Source organism: Sphaerodactylus townsendi, linkage group LG03 (assembly GCF_021028975.2).
Source record: "Sphaerodactylus townsendi isolate TG3544 linkage group LG03, MPM_Stown_v2.3, whole genome shotgun sequence".
Taxonomy (NCBI): Eukaryota; Metazoa; Chordata; class Lepidosauria; order Squamata; family Sphaerodactylidae; genus Sphaerodactylus; species Sphaerodactylus townsendi.
This window is the reverse complement of record NC_059427.1, coordinates 107851964-107877170: the sequence shown is the minus strand read 5'-3', so window position 1 is coordinate 107877170 and position 25207 is coordinate 107851964. Positions and strand designations below refer to the sequence as shown.

General features: G+C 40.8%; 2 protein-coding genes across 6 annotated transcripts in view; one reads left to right on the top strand and one right to left on the bottom strand.

Moving 5' to 3' along the window:
- Positions 1 to 881: 881 nt before the first annotated feature.
- Positions 882 to 21216, top strand: TTC1 (tetratricopeptide repeat domain 1). 4 transcript variants are annotated; one of them, XM_048488453.1, is made up of 8 exons: positions 883 to 1027; positions 1987 to 2302; positions 6174 to 6234; positions 12411 to 12523; positions 13554 to 13590; positions 15567 to 15715; positions 16919 to 16973; positions 20679 to 21216. In XM_048488453.1, the coding sequence occupies exons 2-8, from the start codon at positions 1994 to 1996 to the stop codon at positions 20804 to 20806; spliced, it is 852 nt and encodes a 283-aa protein (XP_048344410.1). In that variant the 5' UTR covers positions 883 to 1027; positions 1987 to 1993; the 3' UTR covers positions 20807 to 21216. The 4 variants fall into 4 exon arrangements, with proteins under 4 accessions (XP_048344413.1, XP_048344410.1, XP_048344411.1 ...); XM_048488454.1 differs by having other exon boundaries at positions 924 to 1012; XM_048488455.1 differs by having other exon boundaries at positions 1002 to 1076.
- A 534-nt stretch (positions 21217 to 21750) lies between these two features.
- PWWP2A (PWWP domain containing 2A) overlaps positions 21751 to 25207 on the bottom strand; it is a 34979-nt gene continuing 31522 nt past the window's right edge. For both annotated transcript variants that reach the window (XM_048488449.1, XM_048488452.1), the window contains exon 3: positions 21751 to 24204. Coding sequence is in view for 1 of the 2 variants with exons in the window: in XM_048488452.1 (XP_048344409.1) it covers positions 24191 to 24204 (14 nt within the window). In the remaining variant the exon portion in view is untranslated. The remainder of the gene's footprint in view (positions 24205 to 25207) is intronic.

Here is a 25207-nt window from a genome sequence, read left to right as displayed (position 1 = left end):
AGAGGCTCATGAATACAATCCTGAAAACAGCCGACTGTGTATTTGAAGAAATGGATTCTACTTAGGGTGACTAGACCTCAACCCAGAGATCACACTACAGTGGTTGCAGCTTGTGGCTGCATTTTCTCTGCTTCATAAATTAGACAACAGTTGAAAAGTTTATCATAGGCAAGTTTACCAGTCATCCATATGAACAAGATGTGTTTGATGTATTGTCGAAGACTTTCATGGCCAGATTCAACTGGTTTTTGTGGGTTTTCCGGGCTGTGTGGCTGTGGTCTGGTAGATCTTGTTCCTAACGTTTCGCCTGCATCTGTGGCTGGCATCTTCAGAGGTGTTATCATAGAGAGAAGTGTGTTACTGGACACAGTGTGTAACACACTTCTCTCTGTGATTCACCTCTGAAGATGCCGGCCACAGATGCCGGCGAAACGTTAGGAACAAGATCTACCAGACCATGGCCACACAGCCCGGAAAACCCACAACAACCACAAGACATGTTTGCTTTTCTACAGGTGACATAAGAGGGAAAACCGATGATGATTAATCCCAGGGTCTTCCCAGGCAATCTCTCCCCTATGAAATAAGCATCGTATTCACAAAAAGGGCTGCTAACAGGTCTCCAGGTTCTGCCTTTTAAAAAACTTCTTAGTGGGATTACATTTACCATCAGCTCACGAAGAAGTTCAGTTCTTAATTTTCACAAGCCTTTATTAATGGGTAGAACAGTTGCACCGACTGCCTTAGGAGATCCCCGCTTCTCAAAATGCAGCCCCCGAGAACCTCCAGCACGGCGCCCGCCCGAGCCGGCAGCCGGTCGCTTCCGAATACTACGTTGTGACGTCACACTGGTTTCGTAGCCTACGCAAACCTCGCTTTGACCCCCTCGTCGCCGAAAGGTTCCACCAGTCGCTACCCTGGCAGAGGAAGTAGGAAGTGACGTTCGGCTCCCTGAGCTAAAGACGCAACATCCGGAAACAGTTCAAGTGACAGGAACGGAGTCTGAGTGTTGGTAGGCCCCAGAGGGGTGTGTAAAGATGCTGCTAAGCTGAGGGGTGCAACAGGGGCGGATTTAGGAAAGCATTCATTCGTATTTAGGACTGTGGAAAGCATAACAGGGTGCTGCGGGAGGAAGGGATTTTTCTGGCCCTGGGAAAATTTGTTTGCTTTTTTATTCAGCAATGATAGTGAAGGGAATTGGAAAAAATCTGACGTGGCTGAAGATTGTTGTGCATGTGCTTTTAACGGCAGTTTTGATGCAGCTCTTTTATACGTCTAGCAGCAAGGGTGGATGCAAAAAGGTTATGGGTTCACGTCCTCAGAGAAAAGTACACCCTCGGAGGAAGGGGTGTGCGTGCGTGCACATCTTTAGTAAAATACGATATGTGGAAGATAGAGTTCATTGGTAGAGCATCAGCTTTTCTCACGGAAGGTCCCAAATTCAGTTCTGGACACGTGTAGTTAAAATTATCATCAGAACTGGAGAAATCTGCCAGCCAGGATAGAATGTGCAAGGAGAGGACGAGTGGGTTGGCTTTGTCCTAAGCATTATAATACTTTGTGTTGGGAACTGAGCTTTGAGAAGGTGAACTGCAAGCATACATTAGTCATTGAGATGGATGGGATTGATTGATAACCAGTATTATGGCTAATATTTAGTTGTTTTGATCCTGGTTATTAATTGTTGCAGTGTGAAAAGCTGCCATAAAATTATATTATGTTAATATGAAGAAAGTTTGCACAAATATTCATCATAGACACAACTGAAGTTAGCTTATTTCACAGAACACTAGCATGGAAACTCAAATACAGTTTAGAACTTCCTGAATGACGTTAAAGATATACAGGCACAAGTATTTATCTTTTAAGTGCCTCTTGTGATTAGGTGTCTGACAATTTATTAGCCTTGTTTAAAGCTTTCATAATATTAAGCATTGCACATAATGATTTTTTTCCCTATTCTCATCCTTTTGATAAAATTTGCAGGTTTGAGATGGAGTCTGAAGATGCCACTCCTGAAAAACTAGTTGAGGGCTTGAAACTCGCAGAGGACCAAAGCTATCCTTCACAAACTAAGTTTGATAATGTGCATACCCCTAGAGTCAGTGAAAGAGATATTCCACCAGTTGACTTGGAAGCCAGAGGCGATAATGACCTCTTTCATGACTGTAATGACTCCTTTAAATCAGAAGTGACAGAGGAGAATCATAACTGTGAGGTAGATTCTTCGGAGAATCAAACAGATATAGATGAAAAATACCTGTTAGAACTGGAAAAGGATATGTCAGAGGAAGAAAAACAGGTATGCTTTAATAAAATTCTGTATTTTTAAAAACATTGCTCTGACTGGGATGCCTAATAATATGTATGTAGACTTCAGTCCAACTGAGGAATGTATTTCAACTGCATCGTTTGTTGAAGTGTTGCTGAATGTTTTTAATTTTAAGGGGTTTTTTGGTGGTTTAGTTGTATTTGTATTAATGCCAGAATAAGTTTAGTTGGTTTCAAAAGTGCTTTTTTCTACTTAATTATGCACAGTGCTGTGACTGTGCAGGTAAGAAGGATGTGGGTAGGATTGCAGCTTGGATGTCAGGGAATATGTTGACATATTATTTGTTGTATAGGAAGTCTGGATTTGTGTATCTTAGACTTTAAAAATGAAATGTCATTGTAGGATGTTGCCAAATTGATCGAACAGTGGAAGGGGCAATTCTTCCCTCCATCTCTTTTCCCCTTCTGTAGCTACTGCTTTCCCCATTGGGGAAAATGCCCTCTGGCATGTATGTGTGTGTGTAGATCAAATTTGCCTACTACCGTTGTGTTTCATGAAAGTAAGCATAGGGCAACTACTAATGGTTCCCAGTGTAGCTCCTGTTGCTGCACTTCTCAGTATTGTAAAATTTCCCACTTGTTTATATTCTGTGGTAGTTGTATGTATGCTTTTGCTTTGTGAGATTGCAACCTGTACTGCTATTTCTTCATTATTCCATTGATGTTCTGTATTTGGCATCCATGGTTTTTCTGTTTGCTGCTTTTTTGTCTGTTCCTAATTTGTTGCCATGCTGCTTTTCCTTTCTGTTTTCCTAAAACAGAAACAGGCAATGCATTCAAGCAACCCCCAGGCAATTGCAGGTAGACTGGTTTTCTTGGATTCCTGAGTTCAGTACCCTCTTTTGGACTGAGTTGATTAGTCCGTAGTTGCAATGCTAATTGAGTTTTTAATGTAAAGTAAGATGTGGGCAGGCTATCCCATTTTTGGCTTTTATAGTTTTTGTAAATTTCCCGCAGTGAGTGTTTTATGGCCATACTCCTAGAGCAGAATTCCAACCTGCGTGGAGATTTATTGGGCGAGGATACAATCTTGTGTTGGGACTGTTGGATTAAATCCTTAATTTTTTTGGTGATGTCATCAAGTTTTAAAACCATCTCATCCGGGGATGGAGCACTTAGCATATCCAACCTCAGTTGCTTCAGCTCTTGAGAGCTGAGAAGCTGTGTAATTTTGTACTCCAATGCCTCAGACCATCTAACTCTAGGAAGTAAGTGATTTGGCAAACTCACTTCAACTGTCGGCTGGGGATGGGGAGGAGTTTTATATTTTAATATAACTGAAAGAGGCAGGTGGTCACTTAAATGGTGGAATAATACCTGGAATTCACCTACATATTCAAAAAGGTTGGGGGATATTAAAATATAATCAACCACACTACTCCCCTTCCTAATGGCAAAGGTGACCTCTCCAGAGCTACTAAATTGAGTAAGTCCATTTAATATGCATAGATTGTTCTGTATGGCAAAAGAAATTAGCTCTTTCCCAGCTATATTTGAGTTATTATCTTTAGAGAGCCTAGGAAGTGAGAAGAACCAGGGAAGGGTATCAAGTTCAAGCCCCAAGGATGTAATCAGGGCAGTCTCGTTACCTCCAATTCGAGCATTAAGGTCACCCGCTTTGGACTGAGTTGATTCTTATACAGTAGTGGTGGCGAACCTATGGCACGGGTGCCAGAGGTGGCACTCAGAGCCTTCTCTGTGGGCACGTGAGCCCAGAGTTCATCGTGGGGGGGAGGGAAATCACCCCCCCCCCCAACACACATCTAGGCTAGCCTGGGCACAATCCTTTACCAGGGAGTAAGCTCGGTTGCTGGCAATGGGGTTATTGTCGTCATTCACCCATTCGAAGCGTTGCATGGTTGCTTCACTGAGCTTTCTCCTGAGTAACATGCACCTCGGAGCCAAACGTTTTTTCTAAACTAAAACCTCAGTATTCTGGTTAAATTGCCGTGTTGGCACTTTGCGATAAATAAGTGGGTTTTGGGTTGCAATTTGGGCACTCGGTCTTACAAAGGTTTACCATCACTGTTATACAGTTTTGGTTTATGGTCCAATTTAGTTTAAAATTAGATTTAAAGAAGACAGTCTAATGGTTAAACCCCAAGCTGCAGTGGTTGATAGGCAAGCATTTCTAGGCAGTTAAGGCTGCTCCCACAAGGAGAGTATGCCCAATGGCAAAAGTGCTTGCATACAAAAGCATTAGCCTACAAGAGCCATAACCTTTCTTGCTCTGTGCTTGATTGTCTCAGGTTCTTGGCCATTATCATCATGAAGAATACCCTTCTGAAACATACATGAATACTGAAGTTGTTGTTAACCTTTTTGTTTGTCAGAAGCAACAGTTTTTGCATTGGATAGCTTTAAAATGTAATGTGAGATGTGAGATGAATTCTACTAAAAGAACTATTTATAAAACAATGTAGTCCAAACTTAGCTGCTTTAGTGACCCTGTCTCTAGGCCAGATCACTCTGCTTGCTGTGTGTAGAGTGCAATTTTTCTTTTCCTTTATATTCATTTGGGAGAAAGGTGAATGCAGCAGTGACTCAGCAAAATCTACTTATATTCATGTTTTCCATTTACTGTATTCGATCAAAATCTAATTTTGTGTCAAGGTAACAGTCTGTGTAGTGAAGTCAAACCTTGTGGCCTTTGTAAATATTAAAAATAAATACATTTATTAATATAGACTTTACATAGTTCTATTACTGTCATTCCTTGGGAAGCTACCCAAAAAATCCAAGCACTCATCACTTGGATTTTTTTTCTTTATGCTGTATCTTATTTGAAATTCCCTGAGAATTTTTTTCCCCTATTCTTAAAGTTCTCCTTTAAAGAGTAGTCATATTAAGTGGAAAAGCAGCAGGTGTGCCATTGGCTGTGCTCTTATGATGTCACAGAGCCAAGAAAGCAGAGGATCAGGAAGCAGGAAGCTAGCTGGCATGGATGAGAGGGTAAAAGCAGATCTATATATATGTTTCCATAAATGGTTTCCAGATAGCTGAAAATAAGTTCACATGCAGTTGTTGCCTAGATGGCATGCATTAAAAATTAATTAGTTCTAAGGCGTTCAATCCCTTAATTTACCAGAGGTGGACTTTTAACTTTCTGTGTTGTAATATGAGTGTTTTTGCTTAGAGGGTCCATTTTTGTTGTTCATTGGTTAATCTCCAAGAGACAGACATCTTAAAAGCACAGCAGTAAATGTGTTGATGAAAATTAAAGTTGTAGTAACCTTTTAGTGTCTTGAATCACAGCTTGGTTCATATCCTTTCAAGTAGATGAAGAGTCTTTGTGGTCTTGGGCGGTGAAGGGAAGACTCATAGAATCTTTTCTCTGTATCAGCCAGTGGACAAGTCACTGAATCTTAATGCCCCATCAGTAATATGGAAAGTGACCTAGGAACAAGCAAGGCAGATGACATTGTAAAAGGCTGGGCAATTAAAAAAAAGATTGAAACATTCTTTTAAAAGTACCTGCAGCTCTTGTGCACCAGGAAAGTAAAAATTGGTGTAGTTACTTTTCTTCCAAAGGTAACAGTATGAAACATTCACTTTACCCCCACTTTTAAAGGAAAGGAAGAGAGAGGCCAATCTCAAACACTGTTCCTTCTATGAAATTAAGTGATAACAAACAATACTTTCAATGCAAGGAAACTGAATTATGTGGTGAATAAATATGGCTCTGCAATTAGATATTTTTAAAAAGCTTTTTGAAAATTATTGCTGTACTCTAGATTACGGTTCAGTCGAATTGTTAATTGATCGTTTTACCAAATTACTGCTATTGTTTTTGCTACTGCAGACAAATGCTATATGACTCTGTCATATTTTGTGTCTTGCAGAAAAGAAGAAATGAGAGCATAACACTAAAAGAAGAAGGAAATGTGCAGTTTAAGAACAAAGGTAGGCAAACTTCTAATTATAAAGACCTGATGCTTAGTCCTTTTCCCATCCCTTTTCTAGGTGTTGTCTTGAGGCTGGGGCTGTTCACTAGAATACTCACTAAAATTCCTGTGGGAGTTTTATTTGGGCTAGGATTTGACTAAGCATTTTTGGAATATATCCTTCTAAATGATTCCACTTGAAACCTTTGGTTATTTATTCCTCTGTTTCATTACTTTAGAAAGTTTATATGTTGCCTCACCAGAGAACCTATTCATGGTGGCTTACAAAATGAAGCATAGAATTTTTTTTTAAAGCATAACAGTTATGGTAACAGCAGACTTTTTCCACTTCTTCCAGAGTTGTTCTTTAAAAAACTCAGGAAAATTGCACACTTTCTCAGTTATTGAGGTATGTGGAAAAAAACTCCTAATGGCCTCCAACCCCCTCCTCCCCCGCACCGACCTGGCTCAGAAGAGCTCGGTCGGTGTGGGGAAGGTGCCTAAAGACAGCTGGCCTGCTACAGTGGTGCTCATCCAAGCCACCTCCTTCCCTCCCCAGGCCCTCAGGAGCAGGGCTCAGGGGCGGCTTGGACAGCTCTGCTGTGGCAGGCCGGGTCCTGGGCCAACCGTTGCGACACCCTGCTCCCCTCCCCTGCCTTGCTACAGGCTGACTTCTGCCCTCCTTAGGGCCTGGGTAGGGCAGGTAACAGCCTGCAGGGAGATGGGGGTGGCGGCGGCTTGGAGCTCTACCCCTGAATGTAAAGGGGCCCAGGGGCAGGTTGGGGGGCCGCCCAGAGTAGGTGGTGTCCCCGGGTGCCATTTCCCCCCGATACGCCTCTGCTCTGAGCTCTAGGGCAGCAATCACACTGGACTGCAAATACTGATAATCTTCATACTTAAAGAAGCAAAGTGCCCTCAAACACCTGAATTTCCTTTTTGTCCTCATTATCAGAGAGGAGCTCACCTTCCTCTCTGTCGTCTTCCTCATAGTCACAGGAATCAGACAGGTCTCTCTCTGGACTAATTCTTGTCTTCTTGCTTGCGGCCTTAGTGAGCCAACTGGAGCAGTCTGACTGCTGTAGATCTGGATCTCTGACTGAGGCTACCTGGCTGTGCTTAGCTGTGACTGCAGCAGTGACACCCTCTTCTCTCTGAGTTCTTACTCTCGAGGTGTGCCTGAAAGTCAGCCATTGCCTCCCTTAGGGTGCCCCTAATGAAACCAAAGACATTGGCTGTAAGCTGATGATTCGTGGCCATATTTACATGACTGGTTCTGTGTCCCGGTTTGTTGGCACTTGAGGAGCCCACTGGAGCTGTTGATGGGTCTCCATAGCTCTCCAAATCACCACCAATGACCGCTTCTGATGAGGAAGCTGGAACAGGTCCCCTTGGAGGGAAATGGGCTGATGAAACTCCAGGTGCCATCTTGTCGATGTGCAGCTTTTTTGTGCTGTTGTTCTCTTTTAGAGATAGCACCTGCTCCAGCCTTCAGTAGATGCTTGGACAAGACAGCCGTAACAGGGAACATGCCTGCCACTGGTCCCCCTTGGCGATTGCTGGCAACCAGTGGAGACTGAAGCTCATCCTCTGACAAAAAATCATCATTTCTTGCTGATTTGATAGGCTGACTGCACAGTGAGAAAGGAATACCACTGTTGTAGGCTCCAAAAAGGCACTGGGAATCACCTCACACTATGGCACAAACGGCTGCAGATTCTCTCTCTCAGCAAAGAAAAAAATGAGAGGAGAAGGCAGAAAGGCAGGTATAATAAATATTAGCAACTCAGCCAGAACATAAAAAGGCACAAACTATTTAGCAACTTAGAATGGTTTTTATAAAACATTCCTCAGCTTAGAAGCAGATTATAAAAATAGCTTGAAAAATATCAACTCCTTAATTAAAAGCCTGGGCAAGAGTAAATGTTCTGACCAGACCCTTGAAAGAGAGTAGGGCAGGTGCCCAGCGATCCTTAAGAAGAAGACCTTTTCAAAGGTGAGGAGCGCTGCTGAAAAAGCTCTGGATCTGATGGGAGCACAATGAGCGGGGTTTATTAGAAGGATCTTAACTGACAGTCTGGCTGTTATGGAACTCAAGGCAACACACACAGGATTTTCCCATCCATGTGCTGACCAGTCTCCAACTATAGGATCAGGCGGCTATATCATGTGCCTTCCCGCTGTACTCAATGTGACGCTGTAAGAAACTCTGAGAATGTAGGGCTGTAATCTTACATTTACTGAGAATAAATCTAAACAACAACAACAACCCCAGAAAGCAAAAGTTTAACTCGTGGCCCTCCAGATGTTAATGAACTACAATTCCCATCAGCCCTTGCCAGTATAGCCAGTTCTCATGTTGGGAAGGACTGATGGGAATTGTAGTTCATGAACATCTGGAGGGCTGCGAGTTTGACACCCTTTTAGTGTATCTTCATCGCAACTGGAATTCTCTCTCTAGTCCATGCTTAGTTTTGGCCAAGTTTCCTTCCTTTGGATGGCATCATGCAGTCTTCTATGATGTTACTTTTGGTAGAAGTATCAAATGCTATCTGTGGCTAGTTACTGTTTTTAAATACTGTGACTAACCTTGAAGCCTTGGATTCTGAACATGAGGTAACTCAATTTTTTTTTTACTATCCTTGCTGTTGGAACTAGAACAATTCCTGTTGGTTGACCACATAATCTATATAATTATTTCTTATCTCATGAAATCGTATTGTTCGCATTTATATCCTACCCCACTGCTAATGCTGGGTAGCAGGGGTGTTAACATTACAGCTGGCTGAAACATTTTGAAAGAGAACTCTGAATAATTTGGAAATGGCCCTGAGGAAGCCAGGGTTTTTCAGTAGTCCTAAGAGTTGTAGGTTTCACTGGAGGAGGAGGAGAGCATAAGCTTCCAGTGACTGTCAGTCCTCTAGCAGACAAGCAAAGCTATTGCAGGGAGACATCTCTGTAGCTATTGGTAACAGATGGATTTGGGCCCTGAACTGTAGCTCTCTATCCATTGCTGACTTGCAAATCTGGGCATCAGATCTTCAGCTAGTAGTGTTTCCAGGTTTGAAAGTGAGCAAGTACAGACTCTTCACACATGCAAGACATCCATATCACTAGCAGGATCTTGTCTCGGGGCGGGGGGACAAGTCTGTCCCTCTTTCTGTTCTGCCTACTGCTTGGCAGCTTTTCCTTGAACCCTACTCTGTTGCTGCCTTGCTTTTGCATTCTTTTGTTAATGTGGGGAAAAACACTGCAGAGCTTTGTCAGCTCACTGTCTTGCACAATGTTAGGTCTCTCAACCTTAAGCCAATAAACGGACTCTGAAGTATTGATCAGTAGCGTTTATTGAATAGGCGTCGAAGCACCATTCTTGGCAAAACCGGTTCTGACGAAGCTGGCATTCACAGTCGCCTTTATTCCCTGTAGATCGCCCCCTTCTTGTTTTCCCAAGAGTTTGGGGCGCTAAGGTGCCCCAAGGTCGGCAGCAGATACAAGGTCGGCAGCAGATAGCAAGAGAAAGCCACCTGGTTTCCTACCCTACGCGATAACGAGTTTAGTACTATTCTCATGGGACGGAGATACCAGGGAAAGCCTAGTTTGTCTACAAAGCGAGTGAAGCCATAAAGTAAAGATCAAGAAAAGAATTCACAGATGGCAGTGGATACATATAGCAGGCTGGTTACATATATCTTTCTAGCAGCTGTAATTTGTTATTTTAAGTAGTTGCACAATTCCGGGAATAGATAGCATCCCCCTGACACACTTATACAGAGGGTGGTGCATAACTCAGTGATGCTCCTGTCATCCTGAACAGCGGTCGTGTACTGCTTTTCCTTGACTCAAAACTAGATAGGCAAGCTTTGCTTCTCATCTCAAGTGCATATGCAGATAATAGATGGAAAATCAGCATCAGAGTTGGGTCCTAATAAAGTGCTTTTTGCCTTGTTCCCTCTGCTGTGGTATGTTTTAAAAAGTGTTTTATATGAAGTGCATCAGCTGCACAGTCAAAAGGTGCTTTTAAATATCAATATCAGGCTGAAGCAGCAAACGAGTCATGGATAATGTGGGCTAATGTCAGTGCGTGACGATTCTGTTACAAAGGCCAATGATAAATATACTTGGAGCCTTAGACGTTCTGTACATATTTAATTCTGATATTTCTTAGAAACTTTTGGTCAGCAAAAGGCTAGCAAACAGGAACTTCCAATGCTTCATATAGTCTTGTCAAATTCAATCAAAAGTGATATGTTGTGGAGAATAGTTGAGTGAATTTGCATGTTTTTTGCAGTGCCTTGCATTCTGAATGGAAATACATCAATTAGCTTTTATGAGCTCACAGGAACAGTCAACAGTCCTAGACAGTAACTAGCATATGTTCTTGGCTAACCTAACTCTTGAGCAAGAGATGTGCTTATCCTGTGTTTAACACATGAATACTTTATACTAAGTCAAGCCTTTGGTCTATCAAGGCATACTCGGTGTATTCTCACAGGCTGTGGCTGTCTGAAGCCTTGGGCAGAGATTTCATATTAACTGCCTTAAGAGCCTTTAATTGGAGATGCCAGGGGCCTGGCATGTTGGACCTTCCGAATTCAGAACAAGTGTTCTGTGACTGAGCCACGGCCCCTTCTGCTTTGAAATCCTCTTTAAATTCAAACTTAGTTCAAAAATTGAGAAGTGTTTTTCTGCACAGCCTTAATCCTATAAGTAGGAACTTCTGAGTTTTGTGGTTTTTCAGGAAATGTTCCTGTTTCTTAACCAGGATAATACTGTTCCTGGAAGCCACAGGATAATCTCCTGTGTCTCCAACTTTGATTTATACAGACAATAAGATCTTTGTGTGTGTGTGAGAGAGAGAGAGATAGAAACCATTACAGTGCTCTGTACACCTTCTCTGACTGGCTAGCATTAATTTTTAAATCTGATTCAGGCTGTCCTTGTCAGGAGGTCACACAGGCCATTAATCTAAAATGAAGTCGAGGAATATAAATTAAAATCCCACATCAAAGATTTTTCTCTTATTAGCTAGCTCTTGACATCATATACATTTTCTTTGCATGATAGCACCTGCTGTCTGACTAGAAATAAAGGTTGCATGTTAAACCTTTAATTTGTCTTGCATCTGATTTGCTTTTTAAAAGATCATATGCTGACTAAAGTTGTAAAGGGCCTGGATAAAAAACCAGAAACTTTTTGAGGTAAAGTACAAGATTGGTGGGCAGTACACCATCTGTGCACATTTTCAACAGATAAATTGGCAATTTGGGGAGCACAACCCCCCCCCCGCCCCCGTGAGATATCTTTTCTTTTGCAATAAGTAACATGTTTTTCAGGCAAGACTTTGTTAGAATGTATAGTGTGAGAACTTCCATGTAAATCCAGAGCATTAGATAATTTCTGTTTATACTGTAGACTTAGTATATTTTCATGGATCTATTGTTTAAATGTTACTAGTTTAATGCATAAGAAATGTGCTATGATGTGCATGATAATTCAGTGTTGACGAGCTCATTGTTCTCATTGTCATAAATTTTAACTAGAGGTTCAGATATGTTTCTGGACCTGCTGTGATTGTTTGAGATGCTGTCAGTTCATATTACACGTTCTTTTGTTTAGTACAAAATTAATCTCTTGTTTTCAGTTTTTAGTTTTCCTTTTTCTCAGATTGCAAAAATGAAAATACATGCGCTAAAATAACGGAGGACAGCAGTTTGCAGATCTCTGTAGTACCGGACTGTAAAAAACTAAAGCATTTATTATACTTTAAAGTTTAATAAATATGTCAAGTAGTACAACTATATATGACAACTAAATGAAAAGAAGATCATGTTAAAGCAGTAAACAGAATTTTAAGATTAATATTCAAATATGTATATTTAAGGCTCCCCAGAAATTGCATGTTTCCAATGCTGTCATACTTTGCTCTATTATTTCAAAAAAAAAAAAAGAAAAGAAAAGGAAAAGGAAAGCAAGCATTTTGAATCAGGCTTAGGGAAACACGTATTTGTAGTGTAGGGCTAAAAATAGTAGTGACATTTTTCTTGTTCCTGATTGCTGCTTCCCCCCTCCCTATCATTACATTCTTTAGAGAACAGTTCTAATTTGGAGAGAGGGAACTGATGCTAAGGTTCTTTATTAGCATGAATTCTTGGATGTCACATGAGTGTTTTTCATCCCAACTCTTCATTTAACCTTCAGAATACGAAGAAGCTGAAGACTCCTACGCAAAAGCCCTGAAGGTCTGCCCAGCCTGCTACAGCACAGATAGATCTGTTTTGTATTCAAACAGAGCTGCGGCCAGAATGAAACAGGTAAAACTCATTCCCAGTATTGTGAAGTGGCAAGAAGTGACTGTTGTGTTTACTCTCTCTAAGCTCCACATGTGAGTGAACTTTACAATTCAGGGCACTGGTTCCATTTTATGGATGGTTTTGCTCAATAGGGTACAAGTTCTTGTGGGAGAACGTCGGACAGATGCTGAATTGAGGAATGGTCGCTGTTTCAGGTAAATAAAAGCAGGCCTGTCACCAGTACAATATTAATATTTATTTATTTATTATATTTATTTATTATTTCGACTTGATATACTGCCCCATCCCCTAAGGGCTCTGGGCGTACAATTTAATACTAAACACAAATCAGATGATCAACAACCCCAGTAAAAACATAATAACATCTTAGTTAAAACTGTTTAAATATCCAATAACTCCACAGCTTCAGAATCCAAATATCAGTATCAGTAGCCCAGCTCAGTGGCGGTCGATCTCAAAGATAATTCCAAGAATGGAATGGGATACAAGGGACGGCACCTCAACAGCTGGCCTCCACAAAGGCCCGGTGGAACAACTCCGTCTTACAGGCCCTGCGGAACTGTTCTAAGTCCCGCAGGGCCCTGATGGTTGGGGGGAGGTTGTTCCACCAGGTAGAGGCCAGCTGGATCATGGAAGGGCCCGGGACCACCAGCAGATTAGCCTCTGCCGAACGCAGAGGCCGAACAGGGACATATGGGGACAGACGGTCCCTAAGATATATTAACAATAACTAAGAGGATAATGAAGTGTTCAGCAAGGTTAGTGTTGATAAAAGGTACGAAGTAATTTTGGTCCTTCGCCTTCCTTATGGCTCTGAGGAAAGACCACCAGAACATATTTCCTTTTCCACAGGCTTTTCTGAAACATATTCCTTAGCCATTCCCTACAAGGTAGCTCCACAGAGTATACCAGTTTCCTTCATATCTGGTAGCTTTTTTATGCTGTAAATCCCGCATTCAGGCTTGATAAGGTTTCAGATCCCTAAATGTATATAAATGCCAGATGTTAAAAATAATCTCTTCTTTTCAAGGATAAGAAAGAAGCTGCCATAGGTGACTGCAGCAAAGGTACTGTTTTCCTGGGGTTTTTTTGTTCATGTTGAGTTGGTTTTGGCAGGAATACATAAGAACGTGCATGTGTGTGTGTGTGATAGAGAGAAGGGGGGTAATTTTTTTACTTTACTATTTTCTCCTCCCCCTTTCTGAAATCCCCTGCAGCCTTTCCCATTTTCCTGCTTGTCTCTCACACACCCCCGCTACCTTCAGCTTTCCATCCCTCCCTTCCCTATCAGGCTGGGCCAAGCCCAGTTTTGTGTAGGTAGTGAGTCTCTGGTGATCGCAACAGGACCTGTCCCCACGAAGGCCTTTTCTATCAGGGATATGATGAGGAGAGGTGGAACAGGATTCTTTGCAGGGCTGTTTTGGTATCTGAGTGCTTCCTTTATGACTTTGCTTTATGGAAACTACATCTTAGAAGGGTCTGCAATGTTACTATGAATGCCTTGCATTTTCTAAAATGGCCACTGTCATCTTAGGGGGCATTCTTTTTTTATTTTGGAGAGTTCTGCGTGTTTTTTTGGTTTTCAGGTTTGTGGAGAAATCTCCCCTATCTGTCCACAGCTCCATTTTCTGGTTTAATCATACCCTCTATGGCATGGTTCTGAATTAGATATATGTCCTTGGTATGCTTGGATTACTGAGCCAGTCCCAAAATATAGCCTTAAATTCCATATAATTTGACTATTCATATCAGTTTAATGTTCCATCCCAGGGCAAATTAATGTTTGGTCTAGATGTTAAACTGGATTTTTTTTATAGCTGACAGCATTGATCAGGTTTTCAGTTGGGGGCTCGGTTATTTTCAAAATACATTACTTAGTGAGTGTTCTCACACAATAAATGGTCTTCATTACCACCATCTAGACCAGGGATCTCCAACCTATGGCACTGTAAAGGTTCATGGACTACGATTCCCATCAACCTCAGCCAGCATGGCCAATGGGCAGAATTGTTGGGAATCATAGTCCATAAACATCTGGGAGGGTCACAGGTTAGAGACCTCTGATCTAGATTTTCAGTTCTGTGTTTGTGACGTGGGAGTGTGTTTACTTAAACTGAGTGAGTTAGTGCCCATAGGATTGTTAGTGAATTAGTGCCCACGGATCTCTATATCGTGTTATATATATATATGTGGATATTCTTAGCTGTATGTGGATTGTATGTTTAGTATAGAGAACCATCCTGCAGAAGCAAGGAGGTTGTTGATTAGGATTCTTGGTAGATGAAGCTCAAGAATCATCAGTTTTATCATCTGCTTTCTAGACAATGCTGGTTTCGTTAGCAGGACAGTAGCAGAATGTTCAGCCTAAAATGTCCCCTTGATTAAAGCCAGTTGAATAGGATCTTACAGCAACAGCCTCTTAGGAGCCTTCTGCTTTTGCTGCCTCAAGATGGATCTTTGGGTTCCAGAGCCTGAGATGCTTGGGGCAATATGCCTGTTTGGCATTGACTATCAGTCTCCTATACACAAGCAAACACTGTTAATCAAAACAAACATTTTAAGCCTAAAGTTCTTGACATTCTCAGAATCTCTTGCAGACAAGGAATGGTGCTGGATTCTTTAGATAGAAAATAGTGCTTTCCTGTGGTGTATAGAATTAGATGTGTTGCAGAGTAATGATGATGATGTTATACATTCAGTCGTTCTCGACCCTTGGCGACCCGATATGCAAGTTCCACATTTTTCGATTAAGTACTGCTTCCTTCAGCTGGTTGATGTTCATGCCTGTATCAGTTTTTATGGTATCTAGCCATCGTATTCTTTGGCATCCAGGTCTTCTCCCGCTACTGGGCATCATAGCAACATAGCAGAGTAATGGTATGAACTTTTTCAGGGAGAGTAACCAGATAATACTGTTAGTGAAAACACTATTGTATATCTTGGAGCTTTTTGTGGAATTCCTCAATAGGAAGTTGCTGCAGATGTTCTTAGTAGACTCAGTTCCAGCTTAGTGTTTCACGGTTTCTTTTCATCTTTTTGTTAGCCCTTGAATTGAATCCAGACTACATCAAGGCACTATTAAGGAGAGCAGAACTGTATGAAAAAACAGAAAAATTAGACGAAGCCTTAGAGGATTACAAAAATCTATTGGAAAAGGATCCCTCAATACATCCAGCAAGAGAAGCTTGTCTGGTGAGCCTTTGTCTAATGAGGTTCTTTTCTTGCACTGTGTAAAAAATAAGAGCTTTACATCATGACACCCTTTGAAAATGTTGCACAGGTGTCTCTTAAAAAGTTCTAACTGTCCATCTTAATGTCTTGTCATGGTTTCCTGCTGGAAGTTGACGTTTCTGTCCTCTTGAACTGGAGGAGGTGGGTGTAATTTGGGCTGCAGAATTATGCGGTGGAAGAAGATCAAAAGAACGGCTCTGCTTTTTCCGATGTTCTGTGGGCTTTCAAGGATCGTTCACTTGAGAGCCTTCAGGCAAACGTTAGGGTTTTTTTAAAAAGTATTTTTCTACATAGCTACATGACTTGTTGTGAAGATGAACATACTGCAACAGATCGTTTTTTCCAGAGCCCCTGTTGGGTTCTTTATAAAATGCTCGTGGCTGGAATTTATGCAGAGATTGATATATGATCTCTAAAGCTCTGCTGTTTTGTTTCCATAGTTTGATATGTTTGAGCCAAAGGACCATATTAAAATTGTTTCCCTTAAATATTCAGAAACAGTCAAAGCATCCCAGAAATTGGGGTACTTTTTATAATTCCAGTAATCTTTTCCACTACTTTGTAAAAAGTTTAATATTTTACCAGTTACTTTACAAGGGACTTGGAAGTTTTAAAATGGAGCCTCTTCTGTCCTAAAGTTGTGCAGCTTGAAAGAAACTCGAAAATCACTTGTGCTAAAATGTTAGAAAGCACCCTCCAAGCAGCGTAGGCCCAATGTGCCCTTTTCCATTGATTGGCCTCCCATTTATTTATTTGTAGGCTGCCCTTCCCCATAGCAGGCTCAAGTATCTTGGAGCTTTTTGTGGCTTACAACAAATACACAGATTAATACATTTGTGGTTTACAACAAATACACAGATTAACCCATTAGTTCTTTGTTTGCCACTCCAGTGGTTCTAAAACCAGCTAATTTGAGGGGGATAGGGAAAATGAAGGGTAGGGAGGGAAAAAGAAGGGAAGGGCCAAGGAAGGAGGCAGGGAAAAGGCTTTTAAGTAGTGGTCAGGAGCATTGAGGGTACTGTGTGCACCCAGCAAAGTACTGGTGATGATCCTGTCCTCTGGAATTATTTTTTTTTGCAACTAGTGGTGTATCAAACTATACACAGTGTATCATGAGTGAATAGTTCTGGCAACATTATCTTGATCCTCTGTTTGCTCTTCTAGCGATTGCCAAGGCAAATAGAAGAACGAAATGAAAAACTTAAGAAAGAGATGTTGGGTAAGTAGCTCTGGAATCCATTGTGCTTGTGCGATGTCAACCGAAAACATAACACTATTCCTATACAACTTCCTTTGCAAACATAAGAATAACCTCCTGTGCCACTGAAGTACTAGAATTCAGTACTAGAATTAGTATTAGAGATTCCTAGTGTCCTTATCTAGAATATTTATTTATATTTAAAATTTGTATCCTGCCCTATCCCCGCAGGGTTCAGGATGGGTCACAACAATTAATAAATACGAATAAATAAATAAATATAATAAATATAACTTGAGTTTTCCTTCACTTGAAGCAACCCAACTCCATGAATCTTATGCTTTGCTTTTAGACGCGTTGATATGCAAATTGTAATATCTTAATTATCTTAAATTCAAATTGCAAATGAAAGATAGTCAGATACATTCATTCTGGTCTCAAGATGTATGGGGTCAAGGCAGAGTGTGTTGATCTCCCTCCTTTCTGCCAGATAAATGCTCAAGGGGAAGGGAATGCCTGCACTGGGTCCTCTTGGCTCTGGCAAGGCAAGGAGTGGGGACTGCTTCATACATTCACCCACAGGGATGCAGCTTGATGAGCCCGGGGAGGGCGGTATATAAATATAATCAATCAATCAATAAATACTGGCAGAAATCTTTGTGTGGAGAGAACTATCTGAGAGGCTGACTACTTATGAGGTTAGTTTGTGTGTGGAGACATGTTTGTGTGGATGGTTTACCTCTTGTTGGAACCAGTGTATATGCACTTTCATGGACAGACAGCTGAGATGTAGTGTTATTTCAATGCGGTGTTACTAATGCGATGAAATTTAGGTTCCCTCTTACAGTGTGAAGATGTATAAAGAGAAAAATGAAACCATGGTAGTTTCATGGGGTTTTGCTAACGTCAGTTTACTTTCATTTCATACTGGTTTTCTGCTAGGTATTTCTAAAGGGGAAATCTGAGGAAAATAGTACATTCCAGTGAGTGCTTTGAAAACTTCTACTGTTTATACGTTTTAAAATACCGTATATACTCATGTATAAGTCGAATTTTTCAGCACATTTTTAATGCTGAAAAAGCTCCCCTCGACTTATATGCGGGTCATTAATTTTTTTGGTGTTTTTAATTTGCCAGCCAGCAGGGGGTGCGGTTTTTATGCTAATGACACCAAAATTTCAGGGTACCCTCAGAAGACACTCCTGATGATACCAGCCAAGTTTGGTAATGTTTGGTTCAGGGGATCCAAAGTTATGGACCCCCAAAGGAGGTGCCCCCATTCCCCATTGTTTTCAATGGGAGCTATTAGTAGATGAGGCTACCCTTTTGAGGGTCCATAACTTTGGACCCTCTGAACCAAACTTCACCGAACCTGGCTGGTCTCATCAGGAGAGTCTCTTTATGATACTAGCCAGGTTTGGTGAAGTTTGGGTCAGGGGATCCAAAGTTATTGATCCCCAAAAGGGTGCCCTATCCCCCATTGTTTACAATGGAAGCTAATAGTAGATTTTCCATTTCTGATAATATCCCTCTTAAAATCTAAGTTGGGTTACATTTGGACATACATATGATGATGAGGAATCCAGTTTTGAAGGATTTTAACTCCTGTGTTTTAGCTTGGTTGCTGACTGAGCTAAGGTTTTTGTACTTTTAAAATTACTGTTGAGACCATATTGTTCTTGTTGACCCTCTTTTCCACTTACAGAGCCAGTTTACTGTTTTTCTTTGAAATAAATATTCAAAAACATTTAACCTACTGATGCCTCAATTGATGTAATTTTATTGGTATCTATTTTTATTTTTGAAATTTACCAGCAGCTACTGCATTTCCCACCCTCGACTTATACGCGAGTCAATAAGTTTTCCCAGTTTTTTTGTGGTAAAATTAAGTGCCTCGACTTATACACGAGTATATTCGGTATGTATTTATGGGAGCTTTGAAAACCTATGTGAAAATCAAACCCTGATAAATTAGCATGTGCAGTCCTCTGGATTGCACTTGGTGATGACTCAAGATGTAAAAAGCAGTTAACCACACTTTTATCAAATACTTACAGCTTAGTAGTAGTTTCAGTTGATACATGTTGTTGCTTCTTGTGGTGTTGAATAGCACATGCAGTGGATCAAGAAGATCCCCATCTTTGACTTCCTGGATGTCACCTGAATTTAACTATGCAGTTCTGTCAAGACACCTTCCATGCGGCCATAATCCTTTCTTTTAGTGAGATGCTGTTTCAGCACTAACATAATGTGTAATGTCAGTCTCAAGCCATACAAGTTTACAAATCCAAAAGATCGAGACACTGCAGGTTAAGGAGTTAATATATGGTATAAGGCTACGGGCAAGCAGAAACATGACGTTTAATTACAGAGGCTTGCTTTTGCTTCAGTCTCTGGAACACGACAATTTGAAAAGCAAGTCTGTGAACATATTGACCCCACAAAACACCAAAACTCCTTCCAGGCTTAGTGAATTGTTCTGAACCAGGGGTAGGGAACCTGCGGCTCTCCAGATGTTCAGGAACTACAATTCCCATCAGCCCCTACCAGCATGGCCAATTGGCCATGCTGACAGAGGCTGATGGGAATTGTAGTTCCTGAACATCTGGAGAGCCGCAGGTTCCCTACCCCTGTTCTGAACTATAGATCATCTTTGTTTCTGACAAGTGGCATGTACCATGAACAAGCCCTACTTTGAACTGGATTGTATAAAGAAGCCCTGGGGGCGTGTCAGCAAGAAGTGAAGAATCTGTTAGTGGTAGGTTTCCTACAACTTCCTAACAATATAATGATTCAGAGTGAAGTCTTGTGGCTCTTTTGTGGAACTGCAGAAATCACATAGCTTGAGCTATGGTCATGACTGTTTCTTCAAGCATCTGGTTGCAGGCCAGGACTGATTTCTGTATACAAGTCTTCTTTACTCTAAGTCAGTGGTGGCGAACCTTTGGCACTCCAGATGTTATGGACTATAATTCCCATCAGCCCCTGCCAGCATGGGCAATTGGCCAATTGGCAGGGGCTGATGAGAATTGTAGTCCATAACATCTGGAGTGCCAAAGGTTCACCACCACGGCTCTAAGTAGAACAGGATACGCTTGTTGTCTTTTCTCATATACTTTGTTCCGATACTTTACTGTCCTCAGGTAGGGTAGATGAGGTGAGCACTGGGTTTTCTTCTGGTTCTCTGGTACTACAGCATTGCCTATTTCATAGTATTTGGCTAAAACAACATTTTAGCGGGCATTGCCGATTATTTTCAGCACGTGGAGTAGATTTTAAGATTACTAATAGCTACTTGTGGGTTTGAGAGTAAATCAGCTACAAATAAAACATTCTGAAAGTTGACTCACGTATTGCAAACAGAATGCAACTGTGTTCGCTGTGGGAAGACATGCCTGTGCTAGTAGTAGGCACAGAATAATAAGCTGTTCAGAACATATAATACTGGCATTTTTGACATGGCAGCAAACGGGATTTTAAAATGTGGCACCTTTTCCTTAGGAACCTATTTCTAATCATTTACTGCTGTTCAGTGCTGACTGAGAAATAAATATGGTAGAGAAAATAAGTCCCTGGGTCTTAGCCCCTTCCTGAACGACAGACCCAATTTAGGAACATTTTCAGCAGAACTCGTTCTGCACTGCATCTGGGCAGCAGGGAACAAATTTGTCCCATCTTGGCGATGTGGAGCAGATCAAGAAACATACTTGTCTCCTTTACTTGCAGGGAAGCTGAAAGACCTCGGGAATTTTGTCCTCCGCCCATTTGGCTTGTCAACAGATAACTTCCAGGTGAAGCAGGATTCGGCGACCGGCTCATACTCTGTCAACTTTGTCCAAAACAACAACCGATAACATAAGCCCAACTTTGAAGCCTGGTGATGGAAGGCATGTTTCCAGTGAATGCAAAACGGATTGAGTAGCCTCTTAATTCACAACATCTTTATCCAGATATAAATATTTGAACTTCTTGCTATGCATTTTTTTCTTCTTCTGTGGGGTACTTTAGCAGGCTTAGGCAACTGTGGGAGGTAGTCTGATCCAAAGGGATCTGACCTTGTGCACTTTATTTCGGGCTCACTGTTGTTCTCAGTGAGGAAATAAGGAAAACTTGGTATTGCTCAATGGAAGAACCCCAGTGGTTCCATACCTGCTAACAAAGTGCTGCTGTTTCATGTTTTGTGAAGTTTTCAGACCTTAGTCATGATTGATGTGAGAGCTGATGTTTTTATCTTCAAGTGGAATAAAACACTGATAAAACTCCAGACTCCCTTTGCCAGTTTTTAAAATTCAAAACCTTATTAAATCCTGTTTCCAGATTTCTATAAATATTGCATAGAATAGTGAGTGAACGTTAACGCACACTCCTATGAAAATGGTTTTTGTTGCTTAGCTGCAGCAAATCACTCTTGACTCAATTTGTGGAACTGACAGTGGCAACTGGCTGTCAGAAAAACTGATCAAAGCATTTGAACATGCGTTGAACATTTGACCCTGCCGTCTTAACATGACTCTTATACCATGCTCAGCGTAACATAAACGATATTATGACCGGAGAAGTCAGAGTTGCAAGCTTTGCCATCCAGCTCAGTGAGTAATTGCCCAAATGCACTCGTGTAGGCAATTGACAGTGCACTGCTGTTGGGAATTACACCAATCTACACATAAGCTCAATTCTTTTAAACTGGACTAATCTCCATATGATTGCATCACAACTCTTTTTACAGAATGACTACTGTGAGAAGTTTTTTTAAAAGTGCAGAGGAAAAAAAACCCAAAGCTTTATTTGCAATAGATGGTACACAACATCCTTAAACATTTAATTTCAAGCAAACCTTAATAGGTAAATCAGTTTTCCTCATTCAAGTCTACCAACTGAAGGAGGCATAGTGAAATATAGTATACAGACAAACGGTAGCATGGAGCAAAGCTTAAATATTAAGCAACTAAAGCAAAAAGGTAAAAAGCAGTACATTACTTCTACCACTAACATTTCCCTGACAATATCATTTCAAAATGAAAAATAAGATGGCTGCAGTTTACCTTGATTCTTCACAGCAAGTATAAACTAGCCATCTTGTCTATTTTTCAAATGTCCCCTCCTTTTACTTCATCTTTCAGTAGAAACCTGCTTCTTTCCCATGTGACACAATGGTGTTAAGTGTAAAATGGGCAATGTCGGTACTCTTGAAGGAGAAGAAGAGCACTGGCTTAAAGTATGTCTATGCAGGCACTACTGGCTCCACCCACTCTCAGTCCAGATATGTACCCTTAGTACAGACCAACACAATTTTCCTGAGTAGAAACTATCACTTTGTGCCATTGTTACCACTCAAGTTTTATGTTCTTTCACAATGGAAGGAACCCCTTCCCCCCTTAAATAAAGAAAATGCTCTAAAACCAGCATGTTGTTTCTACAGGTAAAACATTCTGCACTAATTGACTCTGTGCAGCATCTTTTCTACCTTCCCTCAAATTTTATTTTTAATCCTCGTATAGAAAAACCACAGCATTTGCTTTGTTTTATCTGCAGGGGAGCACTACATAGTATTTGCACTTTTACAAAAATCACCTGCAGTGTCTTATGAAAAGTGGCACAGTTGAGGTGACTATTAAAGATGACCATGTAGGTAATTTTTAAAGAAACTGCTATGGACTCTCCATTTCATAAATAAGGGTTTTTATTTAAATACTAATTTTAATATAGAATTGCATCGTAATATATAATTAATACATCTTTCCTGTGTTTAGAATGCTATTTAAAAATATACATCTTTTACCAAGGGGAAGATTGGTATAATTACTTCAACATGCATGGGAATTATGAAGCAGTAAACATTAATTTGTATCTGCTGGTATGGGTAACTTTGGAAAAGTGATCTTTTCTGTTTAGTCTGCTGTAGTTTGTGCCGTACAAGACCAATAACAAGTTTGTTATGCAAAAGTACTTGACACTGTCTTTTGATTGTGCATATATTTTATTTCAGAGTTTGTTACTCTGCCAGGCTACCTGCTGAACCTTTGTCTGCCTTTAAGAAAATTAAATAGAAACAAAACTGAGCAACAGATTTTTAAAAAGTAAGAAGCTATTTTAACAGTGGGCACAATCTAGTGACAATTAAGAATAAGTTACTTCCATTGAAATAAATGGAATTAAATTGCACCATTAAATACTCAAGGCTCACTGATAAGAGTTAAAACGTCTTTATCTTGGAGGGGGTCAATGTAAACCATGAATCTTTAGAAATGTGGAAAACCTAATCTGGTTGAAATTAGTAATGAGCAAATACCATTGAAATGATAGAACAAACTGGTTGTGATTAAACTTCATCCCGTTATTTTCAGTAGGCACTACTAATAGAATTGAAAAACTAACTGAATTGGAGCCCTCAGGGTTGTACAGTGTCTTGTGTGCAATACGTCCCTATATTAGAAAGAGAAAAGGACTTCATGACTTTGCACACCAACTACCACCCCCATGTTAGCAAGTCCCTGCTCGTTAAAGAGGATTCTGCCAGAGAATCAGAAGCAGACACCCTTTTCCAAGACATTTTTTAAAGTGATTCCCAGTTTTGGCCACAGGCATTTTAAAAAAAAAAGTTTCACAAGGGAGCACCTTTGCCATAACTACTCAAGAACGACAAGGGAGTTGAATATTACCACCATTACTACCATTTCAAATGGGAAACCTTGATCTCAAAACAGGACTGTCAGACCTTGACATCACAGCTGAATTAGGACATGCTTCCAGTAATCGGTTACAGCGCTGCTTACACCTGCACTAAAGATTAAAGTTTGTTAAGATGTAAAATATAAACACAAGTTAAGAAAAGTAAATATCCAGAAGTTTACAGCCAAATTTCCAGGTATCTTGCTTGACTCCATTGCTGGGGCCTATTCAGACTGATCACATTTGAAGAATAAGAGTACACTTAGTGATGCTTCGTACAAGTAATTCAAGTGGTTCCTTCCATGTTCATTTGGAATAGGCTCCTTGGCTCATGCCTTATTTATTGCAAAACAGTTTATAAAATATTATCTAACACTTCAAAATTACAAAGTAAATGTACAGTAAGTACAGGTGTCCTGGAAAAGGGGATGATGTCTTTTCTTTCTAGAAACGAAGTTCTCTCCCAGTGTATTACTCAAACGTAGGTTGCAGAAGAAAATGACATTTCAGATGTAAGGTATTCCTCGTTAGGTGACCCTCTTCATGCAAGTATCCATACAAACAGGTGACTAATGTCTCTGAGCTGGAGAGAAAGGAGAGGGAAGGAGAAATTGTAAGAGTAAGATTTTCACTTCTGCTTTCTCATTCTCACACCACCTTGGAAGTCTTAAGAACATTGTGCAATTTCAGCAGGCAGAAGCTTACTGGTCATGAGAAGTTGGGAGAAGAAATACTATTGAGTCCATACAAATAGATTCCACTGACAGTCAACTAACCCCCACATAAAATTCAAAACATTTCCATTTTTTTCTCAAAATATTTTAAATGCTCAGATTAGATTGGAAGTCAAAATATTTACTACAGTTCTTTTCACGTCTCAGCAAACAATGCTGATGGAAGCCATAACGTTTTGTCAATTACACTACTTCGTGTTAACACTGCAATGCTCACATCTGTTAAAGTACTTATCTTGTAATCCGTGCAACCCTATGGTGGCTTAGAATGATTATTACGTGGATGGAGAGCTGAGAGAGTGACTTTTCTTATACCTCCAGCCTCTGAGTTAATGGAAGAAATAGGGTTTAAATGGGACCACCTAATTCACACCTCTTAGCCACTATATCATCTTATGTTTCTGTATAGCCCGCTGGAACATGCATTAAAAGAATTATTTGGAAAATGTATATATTGCTTTTCCAACAGATCTGCTCAAGGTGGCTCACAGAGTAATACAACATAACAGAGCCAGGTTTTGTGGGGCCCTGGGCGCACAAAGTGCTTGTGCTCCCTCCCCTGCCCACCACTACACACACCCTGCTATACACTTCATCTCACCCAACTGCCCTTGTGATCTTCCTCAGCTGCCTGCCCATATAGCCTTCCCTGCCTGCTCACTCCCTTGCAAGCTCTCTACCACCCTCTCTTCCAGACACATGCATTACACCCATGCACTTTTTGGGGTGGAGGTGGTAGTGAAGATGAAGGCAGTGGTAGTGGGCCCTGCTGGAAGCCCTGGCAACTGCCCCACCTCATAGTATGCTTATGCCAGCCCTGCAGCATAGTATTATTAGGCAAAAGTAGTCCCC